A 21,926-nucleotide genomic window follows, 5' to 3' on the forward strand; every position below is an offset into this window, starting at 1 on the left:
AAATTAAAATCATAAGCTTTTCAGATAACATTCCCCTTTTTCATGGCCAGGAGAGTGGTTATTGTGATATTCTGTTGTCCTCAGAGATCTTGCTCCCAGTCATGGTTCTTGAACTTTAGTGAGCATCCAGATCACTGGATCCAGATTGTTAAAATACAGATTCCTGGGCTATACCTTCAGAGTGTCTGACTCGGTACATCTGCATTTCTAATAAGTTCCCAGGTCAGGACAATGCTGCTTATGCAGGGATCACATTTTGAGAACCACTGGATGGCAAAGCTGCCCCCTACATAAGGATATGCTGGACAATAGAACAAAAATGGTGGCCCATACCCAGTGCATATAGTATGTGCTTCCAGCAGACAAGGAGTAAGAGTTATATAAAATTTGTGGCCCATGTTGTGGCATTACGTCTGTTTTTAAGCCTGTGAGTGGCAATGTAGGTCTTGCCAGCTGAGAAAATCAGAGCCATTTAAAATCAACAGAAGAAACTATGTTCTTGTAATAAAATGTCTAAATTTGTGATCTCCTTAACTGTGACTTTGGATAACTGGAATAAAGAAAATAAATGTTCATAATTTTGAAAATTGTGCAAAAGACAAGCTTTGAGAATCTTTTTCTTTATATGTCTTAAAAAAAAAGATACAGAACAACAGAACTAATTTTAAGAAAGGGAAAAGATTTACTTTGTTTTGTTCATGTTAGAGTTTATGGATCCATGGTTTTGATTTACTTTTTCAGTCCTTTTCATTGTGCTTGCCTATAAAACTAACCGATTTCCATTGATGAGTTATAACATGTATAGCACTTGTATAATTCATGAAAATCTCCTGCAAACATGAAGTCAACTTCCACTGGGACTTGTGCTTACTCCACCCTCCAGAAGAGGGGCTGGCCTATTTTAAGATTAGGAAGGATCTCCCCCTACCTAGAAGCTGGCAGTATCCTGTGCTGTAAAAACATAACATTGCTTTGTGATTGTGTGATTAACTTGTTTTCCGTGGTAACCTGGCATTAACTTTGGACTTTGATGACCTATTTGCCTAATACTAAATTTTCAGTTTCTCCCCTGTCAACCTGGTACCCTATTATGTTTTTCTTGGACTGTCCTTGTTTTAAAATTGTGCTCTTATTTCAGCCATGCTAGCTGTTCTTGGCTTCCTTTGCTATGCTGAGCCCATCCTTGTCTTCCCAGTAAGGAGGGGTTATTGATGGCCTTTTCCTGGAGATTTTAGATCCTGTGGGTCTTCTCTGTTGCTCCTGCGTTGGTGTGGAGCCTGCCTTTACTATTTTCTACTCACTTAATTACGTTATGATGAATTTTAATATACCAAGTTACCATATTGTGGGTACATCTGTAAAGCTATATTGGTTACTCTTTTTATTGCTTTGTAAGGAATTACAGATTGTGGTTGTTAGGACATTGGTAAGGGAAATGTGCATTTTAGATCTGGGTGTGCGGTTCAAGTGCAGAATCAGAAATGCTATTAGATGAATTAGGTTTATATTTTATAAGCCTACTTGCTACTGGAATAAATTATGATCAGCTAATGAATTAATTTGAGATCCTTTAAGACTTAAGTGCCTTACTAGTTCTCAATTTAACAATTCTGCTGAATCCAAACTCTCATCTGCAATTGATTTAATGTGAATCTACAATATTTTTGCTTACTAGCCAGCAAAAAATCATAACAGACATTTGAAGCCAAACTGATCTGTGGGTTTATCTTTTCATCGGATTAAAAATTACTGGAAGATTGTCAGTGAAGTGGTATTGCCTAGTAACATATTGCTGTCTAGGAAACAGAAAGCTTTTCCACCTGGCTTTTATGCCTAAGTTGATTTGTTATGCATGTTTGCTAGGATTAGTACTAAATTCCTTCTGTTGAATTCAGTAATGCTTGTGATTTCTTTTGTATTTTGGCATTGAAAATTAAACTCTTAAACTCTTATAGTCTCTAGCTTTAACTTGGCTTTACGCTAATTACATTTTAAGGACACACCAGCCCTATTTTTTAGTTAAAATGTCTTTTATTTCATTAGATTTAAATTTTAAAAGAAATCAGATTTCTCCAATTTGATTTAAATTAGTTATTAATATTAAACACAACATCTGTTTATGTATCAATTTTGTTAGTTCATGCATTCTTGGCTGTATCAAGATTAAAACTTTTCTTTCACAGATCCTACCCAAGTAAAATGCAAGATTTCTTTTTGACACTTTTTTATCCACCATTTTTATATCTCACCCACCCCTATTTAGTATCAGTATTGTGGAGCATATCATCCAGGTTGTGATGAGTTGTCTTGTACAACAGACTGGCTGCTTTTTTTTTTTTTTAATTGGAGTACAGTTGATTTACAATGTTGTGTTAGTTTCAGGTGTACAGCAAAGTGAATCAGCCATACATATACATATATCCACTTTCTTCTAGACTCCATTCCCATATAGGTCACTACAGAGAGCCAAATAAAGTTCCCTGTGTTATACAGTAGGTTCTCATTAGTTATCTTTTATATATAGTGGTGTGTATATGTCAATCCCAGTCTCCCAATTTATGTGTCCCCTCTTTCCCCCTTGGTAACCATTAGTTTGTTTTCTACATCTGTGACTCAATTTCTGTTTTGTACATAAGTTCATTTGTACCATTTTTTAAGATTCCACGTATAAGTGATATCATATGATATTTGTCTTTCTCTGACTTCTCTGACAATCTCTAGGTCCATCCATGTTGCTGCAAATGGCATTATTTTATTCTATATGTACCACATCTTCTTTATCCATTCCTCTGTTGATGGACATAGTCCATGTCTTGGCTATTGTAAATAGTGCTGCAATGAACATTGGGGTGCGTGTATCTTTTTGAATTATGGTTTTCTCCAGGTATATGCCCAGGAGTGGGATTGCTGGATCATATGGTAGCTCTATTTTTAGTTTTTTAAGGAACCTCCATACTGTTCTCCACAGTGGCTGTACCAATTTACGTTCCCATCAATATCACCTCTCACCAGTCAGAACGCCATCATCAAAAAATCTACAAACAATCAATGCTGGAGAGGGTGTGGAGAAAAGGGAACTCTCCTACACTGGCTGCTTCTTTAATGTTGAGTTTTGTAAGTTGTTTTGCTCACCAAAATGTCCTTTTCATGGGCACTCATTTCTATGAATAAGATCTTGTTTTCGTCTGTTTATACCTTATTATTGCAAGGAGTAAGTTTAACATTCATAGTAAAGGTGTTTTTCAGGTTTTTCCACAGTATAAGGGTGGGTTCATTGGCTGCAAGGTTGCTTTCAAGTGTACAGTTTACTGTAGAGTATAGATATTATAATATCAAGGGAAGATATCACAACTCCAGGAAAGACCTTAACATCAGAATAAGTTATTTCTACAGAAAATATTTTTTGGTGGCAAAATTGAAACTACTAGATTATTAAACGTGAAAACCAATTTTGTCATAATTTTGAAGAATATTGTCCATTTACCTTGTTAACAACTTAACTTTGCTCTTAACTATTTTATCTCTATAAAACAGTTTTCTAGAACTACTAATGAATAGTAAAATGATCAATTGTTTCCTTTCTTTTTTCCTTCAAATTTGTTAAGCTTCAAAATGGTAAGAAGGAAGGAAACCTTAAATTGAAAAATCAATAAGTTGGGTGATGATCTTCTGAACAATCCAAAATTTACTAGATATAAATTCTATATTCTTCTGTTACTGGTTTTACATTATATATTCAGAAGGCCAAAAAAGATAAGTAACACACATAAATAAATGTATTTTTTGTATATTGTAGGAGAGGCAAGCTCTTACCCTCTTAGTTTTTTTGGCTGGGCATGAGAATTAAATTGACATGAGACAGATCAACAGGAGAAAAGCATACACATTTATGGAATACAAGTTTTACATGATACAGGAGCCTTCATAAGGAAATGAAGACCCAAAGAAATAGAGAAAACCTACTTGCTTTTATATTAGGTTGAAAACAGAAGAGAGACAATTGTGCCTATTGTGGAGAAGTGACTAAACTATGTGGGGAGCTTAAAGGAAGATAAGAATTATTTTAACAAGGTCTGTTTGTATAGAATTCTCTTGATCTCAACTTCTTATCCTTAGTGATGAGAATGCTGCTTTTCTTCTGGCATAGGGAGGACAACTTTCTTATGGGAATTTTATCTCACTTTTAAGAGAAGGAAGGAAGGTCAGTGTTTTTCTTGTATTCGCTGTCTTTAAAGTGCCTTAAGTCAAAATAGTATACCAGAGCAACATATTTTGGGGTGGTATGTTCTGAACTCTTTAATATACATGAATTATTTAATTGAATGATCTATACAAACCAATTAAATATTTTGCCTATTTTATTGTAATCTAACAATCTCAGATCATCGGGGGCAAGCAGAACTGTGTTTAAAATTCAGTTCTGTTACTTACTAGCTATTTGGGCATGTTGTTTAACCTTTTAGTAGAGAAGGTAAACATCTATAAAATGAACATTATAATAGTACTTTCTTCATAGGGCTCTTCAGAGGATTGCAGGAATAATATGACTAACATGTACAATACACATGAGAGAGAAGACTAGCTGTTCTTCCTAAATTTGTTCTTCTACAGTGTAGGCTTGTTTCTGATAAGTGACTGTCCTGTCAGAGACTGTATTTCCTAACTTTCCTTGTACGGCCATGTCACTGGGTTTATTGGAAAGGCTATCTCTCTTTCATCGAATTGCTCTTGCACCTTTATCAAAAATCAGCAGGGCATATTCATTTTTGGTTTTCTCTTCTGTTCCATTGATCTATATGTGTGCCACTCTGCCAGTACTACACAGTCTTGATTACTATAGCTACATAATAAGTCAGGAAATTGGGTAGATTGACTTCTCCTACTTTTTTTTGGAAATTGTTTGTTATTCTAGTTCGTTTATTTTTCCTTGTAATATTAAAATAATCTTGTCTAGGGAGTTCCCTGGTGGCCTAGTGGTTAGGATTCTGGGCTTTCACTGCAGGGGCCTGGGTTCAGTTCCTGGTTGGGGAACTGAGATCCCTCAAGCCACGCAGCATGGCCAAAAAAAAAAAGAAAAAAGAAAATCTTGTCTGTATTTACAAAATATCTTGCTGGGATTTTGATAGGAATTGTGCCAAACCCATTTATCAATTTGAGGACAACTGACATCTGTACTATGTTAATTTCCAAATCATGGACACTATATGACTCTCCATTTATTTAGGTCTTCCATCCAGCATTTTGTAGTTTTCATATACAAGTCCTGTGCAAGTTCTGTTATATTAACACCTAGTAATTTTTTTCTTTTTGAGCTATTATAAATGGTATTATAGTTTTAATTTCAGTGTCCACTTATTTATTTCTAATATATAGATATATAATTGATTTTTGTATGTTTATCTTATGTCCTGCAACCTTGCTGAAATCTGTCATTAGTTCTAGAATATATTTTGTAGTTTATTTTCTTTTTTTAGATAATTATGTCATAAGCAAATGAAGAGATTTATATTTCTTCCATTCTGATCTGCTTGCCCCTTCCCTTCCCATTTTCCTTTCCCTTTCCTTCCCCTCTCCCCTCCAATCTCCTCCCCTTTCCTCCCTTCCCTTCCTCTCACCTTCTCTTCTTCCTGCCTTATTGCAGGAGCTTGAACTTCCAGCACTGTATTAAATAAGAGCAATGAGAATGGACATTCTTGTCTTTCATTGTTAGGCATAATGTTAGCTGTAGTGGTTTTGTTGTTGTTGTTTTGTTTTTGTTTTTGTAGATGCTCTTTATGAAGTTCAGGAAGTTCCCATCTATTCCTGTTTTCTTCTAAGAGTTTTGATCATGAATGGGTGTTGAATTTTTTTGAATGTTTTTTCTGCATCAGTTGATATGATTGTGTGATTTTTCTTCCTTAGCCTTTTAATATAGCAGATGACATTGATATATATTTTTTTTCAACAACACTTGTTGTCCAAAAGAACTATAGTTCTTTTTATATATTGCTGAGTTCTATTTGCTAATATTTTGTTAAGGATTTTGCATCTGTATTCATGAGGGTTATTGATGTGTGTTTTATTTTTGTACTCTGATTTTGATATTAAGGTAATACTAGTTTTATAAAATGAATTGGAATTATCCGATTTATATAAATTTATATTGCACTTCTTAAACCTAACATTGTATTTTGAATTTTTTCTGCACAATTAGATAAACTTTGAAAACATAATTTTAAAGTCTGAATAATAGTCAGTTATAGGAATATACTTTTCTTTATCTTTTTCTTGTTTTATTATTTATAATTAAAAATTTTATTATTAATAATTCTGTGGTTAACATTTTCCTATATAAATCCTTGTGAACACCTAAGTTATCCTTAGAATAATTTCAAGAAATTCTTACATCAAATAAAAACATTTTAAAGTTTTTAATAAATCCCAATTTATCCTCCAGAAAGAGGATAACAATTAAATATTTCCACAGCTGCATGTCTATGAAACCATCTGCTTCATTATATTCTTTTTTTTTAAAATAAATTTATTTTTATATTTATTTTTGGCTGCATTGGGCCTTCATTGCTGTGCGTGGGCTTTTTCTAGTTGCGGTGAGCGGGGGCTACTCTTTGTTGCAGTGCACGGCGTCTCATTGTGGTGGCTTCTCTTGTTGCGGAGCAGAGGCTCTAGGCACGTGGGCTTCAGTAGTTGTGGCATGTGGCCTCAGTAGCTGTGGCGCATGGGCTTAGTTGCTCCGTGGCATGTGGGATCTTCCCAGACTAGGGATCGAACCCGTGTCCCTTGCATTGGCAGGCGGATTCCTAACCACTGTGCCACCAGGGAAGTCCCTGCTTCATTATATTCTAACTTCCAAATACTGTTGTTTGATTTAGTATGGTTTATTCTGATATTCTTATTATATGGTATTTATTCTTATTATATGGTTTTTATTCTTGTGCCACTCAACACTGTCTCAATCATTCTTTAGGAGAGTATTTGTAAATCTCCAAGATTTTGAATTTTGCTGTTTTCCTTTATGGAAATTTTCTCATTTTATTATATGTTGGTCAAATTATATGGCCAATATAATTTCTACTTATTGTAGTTATGTTGATGGTATGTTTAGAATGTGCTTAATTTTTAAAAAACTGCAGTATTCTCATTAATATTTTTATTGAGTCTGTAAGAACTTGAGATGGTATTTTTTGATTTCTCTTTTACTTCTAATATTATTATTCTTTATAAATATGTTATGTGTTGCATTTTATGTATATAGACTTGTGATATTCTAGTTTTAACTTATTTATTTATTTATTTATTTATTTTTGGCTGCTTTGGTTGCTGTGCGCGGCGAGCGGGGGTTACTCCTTGTTGCGGTGCACAGGCTCCTCATTGCGGTGGCTTCTCTTGTTGTGCAGCACGGGCTCTAGGCGCACAGGCTTCAGTAGTTGCGGCACCTGGGCTCAGTAGTTGTGGCTCGTGGGCTCTAGAGTGCAGGCTCAATAGTGGTGGCACACAGGCTTAGTTGCTCCGTGGCATGTGGGGTCTTCCTGGACCAGGGCTCGAACCCGTGTCCCCTGCATTGGCAGGCAGATTCTTAACCACTGTGCCACCAGGGAAGCCCTAGTTTTAACTTTTTTATGCTAAGAACTTTTTCTCCTAATTTTCATTTTGTCCATTGGTAACATTACTATGCCTTTGGTGTTTTGGTTTTGCTTGCTATATCATTATCATTAAATTTTCACCTTTAATTAATTTTACTTTCTATGTCATAGAAATAGAACATAAATAGAACATAGTTGGGCTTTAGCATTTCACTCAAACTGAGACTATATATATATATTTTTTTTAAATTTTATTGGAGTATAGTTGATTTACAATGTTGTATTAGTTTCAAGTGTACAGCAGAGTGAATCAGTTATACATATACATGTATCCACTCTGTTTTAGATTCTTTTCCCATGTAGGCCATTACAGAGTATTGAGTAGAGTTCCTTGTGCTATACAGTAGGTTATTAGTTATCTATTTTTAAAAATTTTTTGGCCATGCTGCAAAACATGTGGGATCTTAGTTCCCTGACCCAGGGATCAAAGCTGCGCCCCCTACAGTGGAAGTGCGTAGTCTTAACCACTGGACCGCCAGGGAAATTCCTAGTTATCTATTTCATATATAGTACTATATATAAAATAGAGACTATCTTTAAATGGGAGTTTATAAACTGATTGATCCTACATTTGCCATCCTATTTTATGATCTTGATTTTTTATTTCAAAAAAAATTTTCTTACATGTTTGTGCATATGTGCCAGTGTTTCTTGTTTTTGTTTTTCTATTTTCTTAAATTATTATTATTTATTTTATTTATTTTATTTTTGGCTGCATTGAGTCTTTGTTGCTGTGCGTGGGGTTTCTCTAGTTACGGCAAGCCGGGGCTACTCTTTGTTGCGGTGCGCGGGCTTCTCATTGTGGTGGCTTCTCTTGTTGCGGAGCACGGGCTCTAGGCACGTGGGCTTCAGTAGTTGTGGCACACGGGCTCAGTAGTTGTGGCTCGTGGGCTCCAGAGTGCAGGCTCAGTAGTTGTGGCGCATGGGCTTAGTTGCTATGCGGCATGTGGGATCTTCCCTGACCAGGGCTCGAACCTGTGTCCCCTGCATTGGCAGGCGGATTCTCAACCACTGGACCACCAAGGAAGTCCCTATTTCAAAAATCTGATGTAATATATAATATAAAGTGTTATCTTGTCATTTTTCCCCTTGGAGGGGTTTTTACAGGCAAACTTTCTGTTTCAAATTCTGCTTAAAGTTTTACATATTCCTTATGAATCTACAGAAATTGTTTCACTGATGCACACGCTCATCTACTAAGACAGGGCTCGAGCGCTCTACAGAGTTCACCTCAAATATTTCTAGGAGTTCGTAGTGGGAGAGAGAGGCCTTGCTTTGTCAAGTGCTGTGTAAGAACCCCCTTCTTCCTTCTTTTTTTGCTCTGCTTCCCCTAATTTGTGTCACGATGTTTGCCAGGCACTGCTGGCTTAGACAACAGTGGCTTTCCTTCTCCTGAGAACCGGTGGGTTTGCCAGGCCCTGTTGTGCCTGTAGCTGGATATTGCTCTGACCCTGTTATCTGCTTCTCATCAGTCACTGCAGCCATCTCATTTGGTGTGACCTGGGCACTAGCATTAGCCTTCTTGCGGTGTACCGGTGACACAATATTCTCTTTGAAACGAGACATACAAAATGCTTGCATTTTAACAGTACGGCTAAAAATTAAATTCGTGCTCATTCTATAAGCAAAGCTATGCATCCTAACTCAGGCTATTCTTGGCTCTAGTACTACTGTACTGCTGCTATCATTAGCTAATAGTGCTGTTGTGTGCCCCTGGCTGTTTTAAGAGTTTTACATATACAGACACATTACATCCTCATAAAAACCCTATGAAGTAGGTATTACCATCTTTTACAAACGAGGAAAGAAACTGAGACCATAGAGAGGTTAGGCTGAGATAGGCAAAGGAGAAGGCTCTTCAGACTGGATTATTTACCAGCCCTTACATCTGTGGCCTGGAGAGTAAATTGACACACTTAGTCCCTGGCCAAATATCTCATATGTAGTCATTGTTGATGGTCTTCCTCTCTGTGCCACACTGTGGGAGGTTTTACTCCTCTTTGGCAGCTGTAAAGAAAGAGAGAACAACTCGTTTTCAACTCTAGGTTATTATGAGCAATATAATCCTATTTCAACTCATAAGGGCTGCCTTTCAGTCTAAGTGGCCTTCTTTGCAGGGATGACGATAGGTAACAGAGCCAAATCAAGGCAGATCTGTTAACATTGATTCATTTACCCTGACCAGATACAGGTCGGAAGGAGAAAAAAATGGATTCTCAAAAATATATACTGTACTTCAATTTATGTTATTTATTTAAAACTGGAAAAAAAATCCCATCTTTTTATTTCCATTTTAAATTCAAGCCAGATTTTCACAGTAACTCTTGGGAGAAGCTTTTCCCAGTCACCAAGACTCTCATAATGTTGCTGCATTCATACCTAAAAAAGCCTTAGACATTATGTTAGCACCTCATTATACCTGCTTGGGTGACCTAGGGTACCTTATGTGGTACCTGTGCATCCATCCTGGAGCATATAAGCCTGGTGCCCATTTGTTTTCTTCCAAGTGGTGCAAACCATGTTATGTTATGTGATTTAAATTGTGTGAAAACCTTTACTGTCCTTTTTATCTTATTGATACCAGTGAGTGTTAAAGTGCCTGTTTCATTCGATTGCCTTGCAATATTGTTTCCATTATTTGGTGCAAGTCTATTTTTATTTAAACTGTTAAGTCTGCTATTTCTAAAAATACTGTTTGAACTTCAATGTATCTGAATATTTTATTGTCAGTTACTTTTCTTCCACTCTCCAACCATGATCATTTTATGAACTTTATAGACAGAAAGAAGGATCTTCTAATCCCAGTTTTTGATCATTTGGCTATGCACAGGATTTTTTTCTGGGATATTTGCTGATTGTAATTCTTTTATCAGAATCAGCACCCATCAGAATACCACAGCTTTCAAAATGTACTGTTTCTTCTTTCTCCACCCTTTCTTCTACAACCTTTCTTTCTCAGGGTACAGTGTGTCACCTCCTATATAAAAAATCCTACATAAAAATGGGGGCTTAACGAGGGCACTGTTGGTACAACTGATTGAAACCCAACCTAAATTCCCTATTTGTCTCATTTTAGGGCTGGAAGAAGAATAGGGGTCGAGCCAGGCTTAGGGAGAGTTGTTCAACATCCTTGTTCTCTCTGGCTTTCATATGTGCTTCTCTTTGACTATCAATTTCATGCTCGCAGATTAGCTTTTAACAGCACCTTGAGAGAGACGTTGGGTTTCCAGCAATGCAAGGCTCATATACTTAGAAACACACTGGAAAGAACTTTTTTTTTTTTTTCCCCCTGTTCTATCTAAAAAAATTCCAGGGAAGGACTCTGATTGGCTTGTGCCAATTCTAGGCCCATTCCTGGGGGAATTATTTTGCCTAGGGAGCAGAGTGCTATGATTGACCTTGTTTAGGTCTGGTGTCCACCTTTTGACCATTGGCTGAGGCCCATGGTTATAGGGTCACGTAAGAAGATGGCAACTCCCTTTCCAGTCAAATGGTTTAGTTTTCCTAAAAGAGAATGAGGGCTCCTAATTCCAGAAGAAGCAAGAGGTTTTAGAAAGACAAAGTAATCAATGTCTGATATTGATGATTGGATACAGGGTGGCCACTTATTAAAAAGGCTTTAGAACAATTCAGGTAAAAGGTATCAGGATATGAACTGAGTATGTGAAAGAGTGGAGATGGAGAGGTGATTTGACATTCAAAACATTTAGGTAGCATTCATGGAGTTCTAAGCAAACTATTAAGAAACAAATTAACTATGCAAACACCAGCCAAATGAAATAAGCCATCTGCTTTGTTCGACCCTTTTGAACATGTTTGCTGTGGGGCATGCGATTTTACTTTTTCTTTTGCTACTTCATTTGCATAGTTATTGTCATTTGTTCAGTCACCTGAACATTTTCTGTCTAGAACAAAGTAAAGGATTATGGTTATTGACACTTTGTCATTTCAAGCTGTTAAACACAGAACAGATTTCTTAAATGCCTCTCTGTCCTGCCTCTGCACATAACCAACTGAATATAAAAAAAGCAGTATCCTTGACTCAGGTCTGACTGTTCTTGGCACAATGTCAGTGCTGCTTGGACTATAAATTTTATTGGTTTATTTGTGAATAGAATTATTCTGTTCAAATGTTACATCCCACAAGGCATAGTTTGATATGATTATAGATTTAGACTAGATATAGATTGTAGATTTCTCTTTGTGTTGGTTAATGCATAGGGCTAAATACTACTTTCATATTTAGATCAGGATTCTTTTTTTTTTTTTTTTTAGATCAGGATTCTTATGTAATCATGTAAAATATTTTCTTTATTATAATAAATAAGACCTCTTTTAGGCATCCTTGAGATCAAATCTCATAAGTACTAAGAATTTATTTGCCTTTTAAAATATTGTTGACATTTGGACTGATGGCGCAGAAGCAACGGTGGGTAAAACTGCTGGTGCCTTAGCACAAATCAGGATAGTGGCAGCAGACTGTACTAGTAGTTAGTGTGTTTTTAACCATCTTGCATTTGTAGAAAAAAAGCCACTTTCACTTAAGAGTGTCCTTGATGAAACAATAACAATTATTAATTTTATTAATTTTTTACCCTCAAGTCAAAATATTTTCAATATTCTGTGTGAAGAAATGGGAAGTATACATAAAGCACTTTTGATGCATACTGAAGTATAATGCTATCTTTAGGAAAAGCACATGTACAGTTGTTTGAGTTGTGAGCTCAACTAAATGCCTTTTTCATAGAATACCATTTTTACTTGAAAGAATGACTCACAAACTGTGGTCATTCAGATATGGATATTTGGCTGGCATTTTCTTTAAAATAAGCCTATCATTTAAAAGAAAGGACAACTGACAGTAGTTGTTGCCCAAGAAAAAAATCCAAAAGAAGATAAAATTACAAATAAAAATTAGAGTTAGGAACTTGGAAAACTGTATGCACCACCTTGAACTCAACAGCTTTCCAATACTTAGATTATTCTGATGAAATTGGTGGTATTTAACAAATGGGATTTTTTTTTCTTTTGATGTGGTATAATAGAGAGTCATCATTTGGAAGATCTGCATAACTCAGTGAATTAATATTTTCCAAATGATCAGTGTGTATGATGTTATAAAATCATGCATGGATAAAAGATTTATACAAAGTACAAGATTGACCAGTGGATTTTAATGCAACAGGGTTAAAAAAAAGGTCATTGGTAGAAGTTTGAAATTATATGTTGCAGTGAGCTTTTAAGAAACTACCACTTGTCAAGTAAAGAAGAATATATACAATTACAGTACAGGCTATTAAAATACTACACCATTTTCCAACTAAATATACTTTAAGCAAACAACACATAACAGCAGGTTGAAAGTTGAATGCAGCTGCTTTTCATTAAATTAGACATTAGAGATTTTTAAAAATATAAAACAATATCTCTCTTCTCACTGATTCTTTTATTATTTTGGAAAACATCATTTTTCTCTTAAAAATCATATTTATGTTAAAATGTAAATATTTTTTGTTATATTTAAGTTAATAAATATTTTAAAATTTGCTGTTTAATTTATAATACAACAAATATTTATCAGTATAACCTATTTACATAAAAGTGTTTTAGAGTCTTTAATAATTTCTAAGAGCTAAGGGGTCCATGAGACCAAAATGCTTTGGGAACTTCTGGCCTATAGGAGAAAATTCAAACCTCTGTATGTGATCCAAAAGTCCTTCTATCAGTGGCTTCTACCACCTCTCCTATGATCTCTCCTGTCTCATTTCCCCTCATCAAAAGAACCATGTTGTTTTACCTCTCTGTACTTTTGCTCAGTGCTCTTTTTGCCATGAATATCCGTTTTCTTTTAGCTCTCTGTCTGAAGTACTGTCTCCCAATGCCTCTTGGGACATTTATCTGTGTAATACTGTTTGCCATAAATTCTACTTTATTTGAAATTAATATAATCATCACAACTTTCTTATACTTATTGTTTGCATGGTATATCTTTTTCCATCCCTTTACTTTCAGCCTACCTGTGTCTTCATATTTAAACTTGCTTTCTTATAGATATCATATAATTGGATCTTGTTTTATTAATCCATCTAAAATCTCGGCCTTTACTGATCTCATTTATGAGGGCTCCAGCCTCATGACTCGAGCACCTTCCAAAGGCCCCACCTCCTAATACCATCACATTGGGCTACATATGAAGTTGGTTGGCACACAAAAATTTAAATCATAGCAAGGGGGAAAAGGAGGCAAGCCTTTAACCTGTTACGATTGCAGGTAAATGAAAATGAAGATTAAATTCTAAGTAAGAGAGCTTTTGGTGGGGTAACTGAGACTGAGGGCATAAAGGTAACTGTTCAAAATATTTCAGGGCTTCAGAAGACACTGAGGAAAGAGTTAGAAGGTGGACTGATGGTGAGGGTGAGAGGAAAAATGGACCAAGTAGAAAAGAATAAATATATGGAAAAAGATATGAAAAAAAAGATTGCATATTGGAGGACGGTGAGTCTATCCAGAGCTGGAATTGAAGCTTACAGCAAGGAACCAGCCTTTTTCTTTCCTTTTTAAAAGGCTACCTATATCATGAGTATAATCACCTATATGTTTTTCTAATCAATTGCCTTTATTTTTTTTACATTTACCTTGAATTCATTAGGATTAATGTTTGTATGTGGCATGAGGCCAGTATGAACTTTTTTCCTCAAACTGTTAAACCAAAAAATTAAAAATTTTTTCCCTTCTCTAATTTTAATTACTCCTTTACAATTTTCTGGTATTTTCTAATTGTGCCCTGAAGAGCTTTAGAGTTTCTCAGACTTGGATCAGTCAGAGAGCTATGATTGTTTTTTCCTTTGGTTATTTCTTTTATTAACTTTGTAATTCAGTGAACAATATTTGTTAACTACCTACTACATGCTAGACACTATGCTAGTGTCACTGGAGATAAAATGAGTCCTAAAATGAACATGGCCCTTGCCTCAGGGGGTTATATTGTCTAGTGAGTTTTACATACCAGGCATTCATACACACGTTCCTGTTTTTCTATTGAAACTTGCAGAAAGGCAGTGAGATTTGGAGACCTACTAATTTTGTAACGTTGAGCAAGTTATTTGTCTTCTCCAAATCTTCATATATTCTCACCTTATGGTGGATGGTAGCCCCTGTTTTAGTGTATTGCTTTAAGGATTAAGTGGAATAACTTCATATGAAAGGGCTCAGCCCCCAATAATTAATTTACTTTCTTCTTTCCTAACTTTTGTCTATACTTTTCCTATTGATAAAAGGCCTGGAATTTTGGTTAACATTCCTGTGTCCGATGCCATCTGAGTGTTTGGTACAGATTACTAATAGGTTATCTAACTTCTCTTTCCTAACACTCTGTTGATATGACTTTCTTTAATCTCATCATACCATCTTGCTTAAGCTAAAGGATTTATCTTAGTTCCAAGGTGCTTAATCTCCTTTAATTCTTAACTATCCCTGTATTCTAAGAATTTCCTCCTTCTTTTGATACTACTGTAATATTTTCCTTCTTTATTCTTTTGCAAGTATCCTTTTACATGTCCCCAAACTTTAGATATTTTCTCAAAACTCATTCCTCCCAACTCTTTTTTTGCTTTTGCCCTTCTTTTTGTCAAACAAGTAGTCATCTATTCTCATCACTTCAGCTCTAACCTCTCTGTAGCCTTATTATATCTGTCTGTCTATTGGAATACAACCCCATATTACCAATGTAGTATAGGGAGTTTATTCATTCATTCCTTGATGATTTTTATTGCTGTTGGATATGCTGTCTTCTCAAATGCTTATCAGTGTTCTGCTCTAAAATTCTGTTTCTATGTCCAGAATCATTCACTTTTTTCTTAATTTGGTTTCTTAGCTTGTTTTCTTCTTAAAAGTGCTATCATTCTTCTAGTTACTTAGACTCAAAACCTTTATTCCTTCATGTTCACACTCTATGTTCACTTGAGTCTTGTTACTTTAGTCTTGTTACTTTTTGTTTGGAAATATCTTATATTCATTACTCCTTTATTTCTCTACTACTACCATCCAAGTCCAGTCAGCATAGTAGATGACTTCAGCGGCCTTTGCTATTCTTTCTATCCCTTATTCTTTTCTTCAGACCAGCTTGCCCATTATTATTACATTAGTAATCTTCCTAAAATACTGTATTTATCCGGTATTCTCCTGTTCAACAGTGATTCATTTCTTTTTTTAGAAATGGGATTGAGTTTTATTTATTTATTTATATATTTATAGCTGTGTTGGGTCTCCGTTTCTGTGCGAGGGCTTTCCCTTGTTGCGGCAAGTGGGGGCCACTCTTCATCGCGGTGCGCGGGCCTCTCACTATCGCGGCTTCTCTCGTTGCGGAGCACAGGCTCCAGATGCGCAGGCTCAGCAATTGTGGCTCACGGGCCTAGTCGCTCCCGGGCATGTGGGATCTTCCCAGACCAGGGCTCGATCCCGTGTACCCTGCATTGGCAGGCAGATTCTCAACCACTGCGCCACCAGGGAAGCCCCGATTCATTTCTTTTGGCAGTGTTTCTTTTGAAGGAAAAATTTTCTCATGGATTTGCAGTGTTGACATAAAATGTTTTAATTATATTGTAACTTAAATATGTCCAAATATATAAGTAAATATAAAAGTTTGCACATAAAACTGTATAACTAAAACAGTTTACAAATTCATTACAAACAAAACTATAAAATGGATAAAATTTAAGTTAACATTAATGTGACAAAAGATGTTTGCTGAAACTTAATCAGTAAGCTCAACATGAATATGGTACTAAGTGCTCTGAGTTTGGCATGGGCCTATTCTACTCTTTTTTTAAAAAAATAAATAAATTAATGAATTAATTAATTTGGTTGCACCTGGTCTTAGTTGTGGCAGGTGGGCTCCTTAGTTGCGGCATGCAAACTCTTAGTTGCGACATGCATACGGGATCTAGTTCCCTGACCAGGGATCGAACCCGGGCCCCCTGCATTGGCAGCTTGGAATCTTAACCACTGCACCACCAGGCCTATTCTACTCTTGAAACTTCTGAGAAACCTTTGTTTCTACAGCATATTATGGTATCATTTGGCCTTCACTTGGTACAAACATATCATTTGAGAAATAGATCTGTCCTTGTCTTTTTTTTTTTTTTCATCCCTCAGCCAGCTACAATTAAAATAGGCTATTTGGCAGCAGTAAGGTAGTAAATAAAAATGCACATTTGGGCACTGATACTACTTTGTTTTTTGGGGTGATTAGGTGAGCATCAAGATGATCCAGAATATGGAGAGTGTGTGTGTGTGTGTGTGTGTGTGTGTGTGTGTGTGTGTGTGTATGAGAGAGACAGAGAGAGAGAGAGAGAGAGATTTTTAGTTCACTTGAAAGAAAGAAACTTAGAAGATTTTTATAGAAGACTAATGGAATCTCAAAAATCAGTTCTAGACCTCCGGAGTCTACAAACACCATTATAAATGTTGCTATTCGTGGGATAAAGACCAAATTCCTCATGTTGACATCTAAGGCCTTTATCAATTTGGATTAAATCTCTTTCCCTTTTTTATCTTTTTCTTTTTTGACTTCTTACTATTGTGTACACATATTCACATTTTTCCCAGAATTATTCCTTGTCTCTTTTTATACCTCTGTCCCTATATAATGCCATCTACCTATAGCCTTTAAGGGCCAGTTCATGCTCTCATATCCCCTTGAAGCTTCTGTTCCCCTCTTCAGTTATAATTTGATATTTCTCCTTCTTTGAACTCCTCCTGTGAACTCCTTCTGTATCTGGTACTTTAACATTTCATTTTTTTTGGTAATATTAGTTTAATTGTTTGATTTTCATATTCTTTACATCACTAGCCCTCAGGGTCCTTACAGGCAATACTAACTTAAAAGTTTTTTGCATAATCTTCAAGATCATTGTTGTTATTCCTGAAGCACTTTACTAAGTGAATCAAATGGGATTACAGTATTAGGGGTTTAGTTTCCCTCAGAAATATGTGATTCCTTCCTATAGAATGTAAGCAAAGTACTTTGATATAGAAAATTTGCATTTCTCTAAAACTAAAATGCCTTAGAAATTTTATATTTTTTGCACTCATTTGTTCTGTATTTTCAGGACTGCTGGGAAAGATTCTGATGGCTATCCGAGATGCAGGTTTTGAAATTTCAGCTATGCAGATGGTAGGTAGTTTGCAATGAGTCATAACTTACTGAGGAACTGTATTTTTTTTTTGAAGTATGCTTTAAAATTTTTTACATTGAATTTTCTCTGTGCACTTGTGAACTCAGTGCATTAAAAATAAAAAGATATATTTGCTGAACTTGATAACCTTATAGTAAAAAAATATTTTTGAACTGATTTTACCTATATAATCTCTCACTAAAAGAACTAATATTCCAATGGTACATCTAATTTAAGCTTATAAAGCAGGTTTATATAATTCCTGGAACTTTAGTTGCAAAATAAGTGCAGACTGAAACAATACATTTAGTTCCTCCAAACAAAATATAGAATTAAGCTAAGTAGTTATAATGAATTTTCTGTTGTCTGGATTTGTGACTAAGAAGAGAATCAATTCAGATTTTTCCCAGGACCTTTGCTGGTTTCTGGAGTTTCCCTCAGGATCTTCTTTGGAGTTAGCACATTTCAGCCCCTCTCTTGGCAGTCATACCACTGGATCTCCGGAGCCCACAATCATTCAAAATTGCCCTGCTGGCACATTTCTAGGAAACCCTTCACTGAAGAAACAATATTAACTTCTATAGAGTCCTTCTATATCTTTGTGCTATACTTATCAGTGCATTTGACGATAAATTGGGCACAAATTATTATAGGAATCAAATAATTCACATTTTACAAGTTTTTTTTTTGTTTTTGTTTCTTTTTTCCTCTTTTTCTTGCATTAATGGGGATTTTTTTTTAATGATTCCATTTTATTTCCACTATCAATTTATTACTTATACCTCTAAAAATTTTTTTAGTGTTTTTCTAGGGTTTAAAATCATCTTTAATTAGTCTATCTTTACATTTTACAATTTTTGAAGGCCAGCAAGTTTGCGTTATTATGACAGTGAAATGCCAGTTTTGGAAAGAATTTTCTTACCAATATAATTTACTTGCTCTTTTTCTGAAAAGGAACTGATTTTGATTTCTATGAAGTCTTAGGATCACCCAAAATCAGAGGTCAGGGCACTAACTGAGGTTCTGCCTATTTTGTATCCCGAATTGGTGGGAATGATAATAAGCTGAGAAAAGGTCAGAAATATCAGCTAGTTTACAAAGTTATCAGGTACAACTTGGAGACTGATGAGGAAGTTAATAATTGAAGAATCTTACCCAGGACTATAATGAAATTGTTCGCCAAAACGTTCTCAAAGTATTAACTTGGTGATGTAGTCACAGGGTTATAGGACCTAAGCCTCCTTAAGTAGTAATCCTTGTGGAAATTTTAGAATTAATCATTGATCTAACTCTAGGCCTACAACCTAGAATAGTGATTGTCCATAGTAGGTGCTCAGTGAAAAAAAATAATTTAAAAAAAAGAATCTATTGAACTTATGGGGAAGGCATGGTAGTTTAGTGGCAATCGTGTCATGGTTTTTGGAATCAGAAAGCTCTATTTCTGAATCATGTGTCTTCTGCTTTCTAGGTATGTGAACTTGGCCAGATTTTAAGCATTCTTATCTTCAGTTTTCTCAGCTAGGCAATGAGAATATTATTTGCCTCAATGGATTATTTCATGGAATAAATGAAATACCCCTACACAATACTTTGTAGAATTTCCAGTACAAGTTACTAAGTATTTAATAAATTATATTTTCTGTTATTTTATGGTATTAGTAATATAACAATTTGTATGAATATCAAATAATATACTGAAATCAAACAAAATTCCCTCCCTGTAATAGTTATGTTGCCTATGAAAATAAATCTTCCTAGTTTGAGCTATTGTCTGGGTAGACAGAAACTTCTTAGCGATCTTCAATCCTGGCAACAATAAAGAAGCAAAGTAGGGGGGAAAACAAAATTGGGAAGTCTGAGGCTATTTTTTAAAAATTTAAGGTTCTGGTTCTTGAGATGGTAGAACTTAATGAAATTTTATTTCTAAGTTTGAATCCCGCCTGGATAAGAATGACTCTTTGTAGGTTTACCTTATTAGCATATTCTGACAATTCTTTTTGAAGAGTAGTAGGATTTCCAGATGAATGGTGTCATTGCTTTATTATGAGCCAGACTAGGGATTTTTCTGAATGCTTAGGAGGAAAAGGGTATTATTTCCAGCCCCCTCTACAAAATTTGAAGAACTTTTCTTTAGTAATATTTCTTTTTAAAAAAATTTTTAAAATTTATTTTTATTTTTATTTATTCATTTATTTTTACATCTTTATTGGAGTATAATTGCTTTACAATGTTGTGTTAGTTTCTGCTGTACAACAAGGCAAATCAGCTATATGTATACATATATCCCCATATCCCCCCCTGCTTGAGCCTCCCTCCCACCCTCCCTATCCCACCCCTCTAGGTCGTCACAAAGCATCGAGCTGATCTCCCTGTGCTTCTTATTTGTGCCACTAATCTATCGATAAACAACATAACATTGTGTAGATACATAAGTCGTTTCTGTACCAGGAATGAGGTTTTATTCAGCGAGGTAGAGTGTAGTGGTTGAGAGTACTATCAGTGGGGTCAGACTGCTTAAGATGGAATGCCAAGTACTGAAGGCTACATAACCCCTCTGAGTCTTCACCTCATCTGTAAATGGGGACTATTAACTTTACTTACCTTGTAGGGTGGTTTTTACGATTAAATGAGATGATGTACCTACAGGACCTAGAACAAAGCTTGATATATTTAAGTACTCAAATGTTATAAATAATTTTTTATTTTTGATAAACAATAATTTATTGATGAGCTGAACTTTAACACTTTTTCTTCAAAGACTGTTTAATTTGTTCAAGGTTTACGTTTTAAAGGAAATATATCCAAGAGATCATAAATGTTGAGTGCTAAGTGTGGCTCATTCTATTGTGTTGGTTGGCTTATGTTTTTTTTTTTTTTTAAATATAGTTCAACATGGATCGAGTTAATGTTGAAGAGTTTTATGAAATTTATAAAGGAGTCGTGTCTGAGTATAACGTAAGTATCGAAATAAATGTAAAGCATTGGTACTGAAAACAACTTGTGTATCTCAAATCTTGTAGATCTCAGTATAATTTATAATCATGAAAGTATTGCTTGAAGTATTCATGATTCTGCCAATTGCCAACTGATCATACCAGTGACTGAGGCATTTTTTATCCCTCAGAGCCGCTGGGTCAGTTTTAAAAATATGATGCTATTTCATTTATGAAACAAAAAATATACAGGAATCGAAAAAACACTTTACTGAGATATTGACACATTTTGATATTATCTATGAACATTATAAAATTCTCAGGGTGGAAGACTGTCCAAAATGCTTTAAAAAGTTGAGAGCAAATAGTTCTTAATGTAACTTCATAGTGGTAGTTAGTGTCTACTTAATGATACAGATGCAGATAGAATCATCTGACAATGTGATGGAGACTGAAGAAATGGTAATACTTAAAGGGAGTTGTTTAGAGGGCAGTGAAACTCGTTCTTGAAAACAAGACTATATTCAGATAAACTGAATGTTGTTTCTTAAAATAATACATGATAGATATTTAATCAAAGTTAGTTTCCTTCCCCTTTTATCAAATTAGATATGTTTGTGCTGGTGGCCTGCCTCATCACCCACATTGTTTTATAGAGAATTTTGGCTTTTTTTTTTTTGCATAAAGTTCACTATTCCTGACAATGAAACTAGATTCCCCTCTCCTCACTTCTCTATGCCCTTTCCTTTCAACCTACTTTAAAAAAGGAAAAAGGAGCTGGTCGAAGAAATGACCTGAGCCTTTGTCTTATTTAGCCCTACATAGTAAAGACCAATAATGAGATATTATATTTTGCATTCAGCATACTGGTACTGATCCACCCTTCTTTAGACGAACCAGAGTGTTCTTTTGCTATAGGTTATCGAACTTTAATCTTGTTAGCTTCCTCATTTTAGAGTTATGCTCTTTCTTTTCTTAAATGGAAGAAATTTAAAAATGTGTTCTTATCTTTTTTATTAATTTATTTTAAAATTTTTAAAATTTTCATTTTATATTGGAGTATAGTTGATTTACAATGTTGTGTCAGTTTCAGGTATACAGCAAAGTGATTCAGTTATACATATACATATATCTATTCTTGTCCAGATTCTTTTCCCATTTAGGTTATTACAGAATAT

General features: G+C 35.1%; 1 protein-coding gene across 6 annotated transcripts in view; it reads left to right on the plus strand.

Moving 5' to 3' along the window:
• The window catches only part of NME7 (NME/NM23 family member 7), a 251,720-nt gene that overhangs the window by 75,487 nt on the left and 154,307 nt on the right, over positions 1 to 21,926 (plus strand). For all 6 annotated transcript variants that reach the window (XM_061183128.1, XM_061183130.1, XM_061183125.1 and 3 more), the window contains 2 exons: positions 17,750 to 17,814; positions 20,702 to 20,770. In XM_061183128.1, coding sequence (XP_061039111.1) covers positions 17,750 to 17,814; positions 20,702 to 20,770 — 134 coding nt within the window. The remainder of the gene's footprint in view (positions 1 to 17,749; positions 17,815 to 20,701; positions 20,771 to 21,926) is intronic.

Source organism: Eubalaena glacialis, chromosome 3 (genome assembly GCF_028564815.1).
Source record: "Eubalaena glacialis isolate mEubGla1 chromosome 3, mEubGla1.1.hap2.+ XY, whole genome shotgun sequence".
NCBI lineage: Eukaryota > Metazoa > Chordata > Mammalia > Artiodactyla > Balaenidae > Eubalaena > Eubalaena glacialis.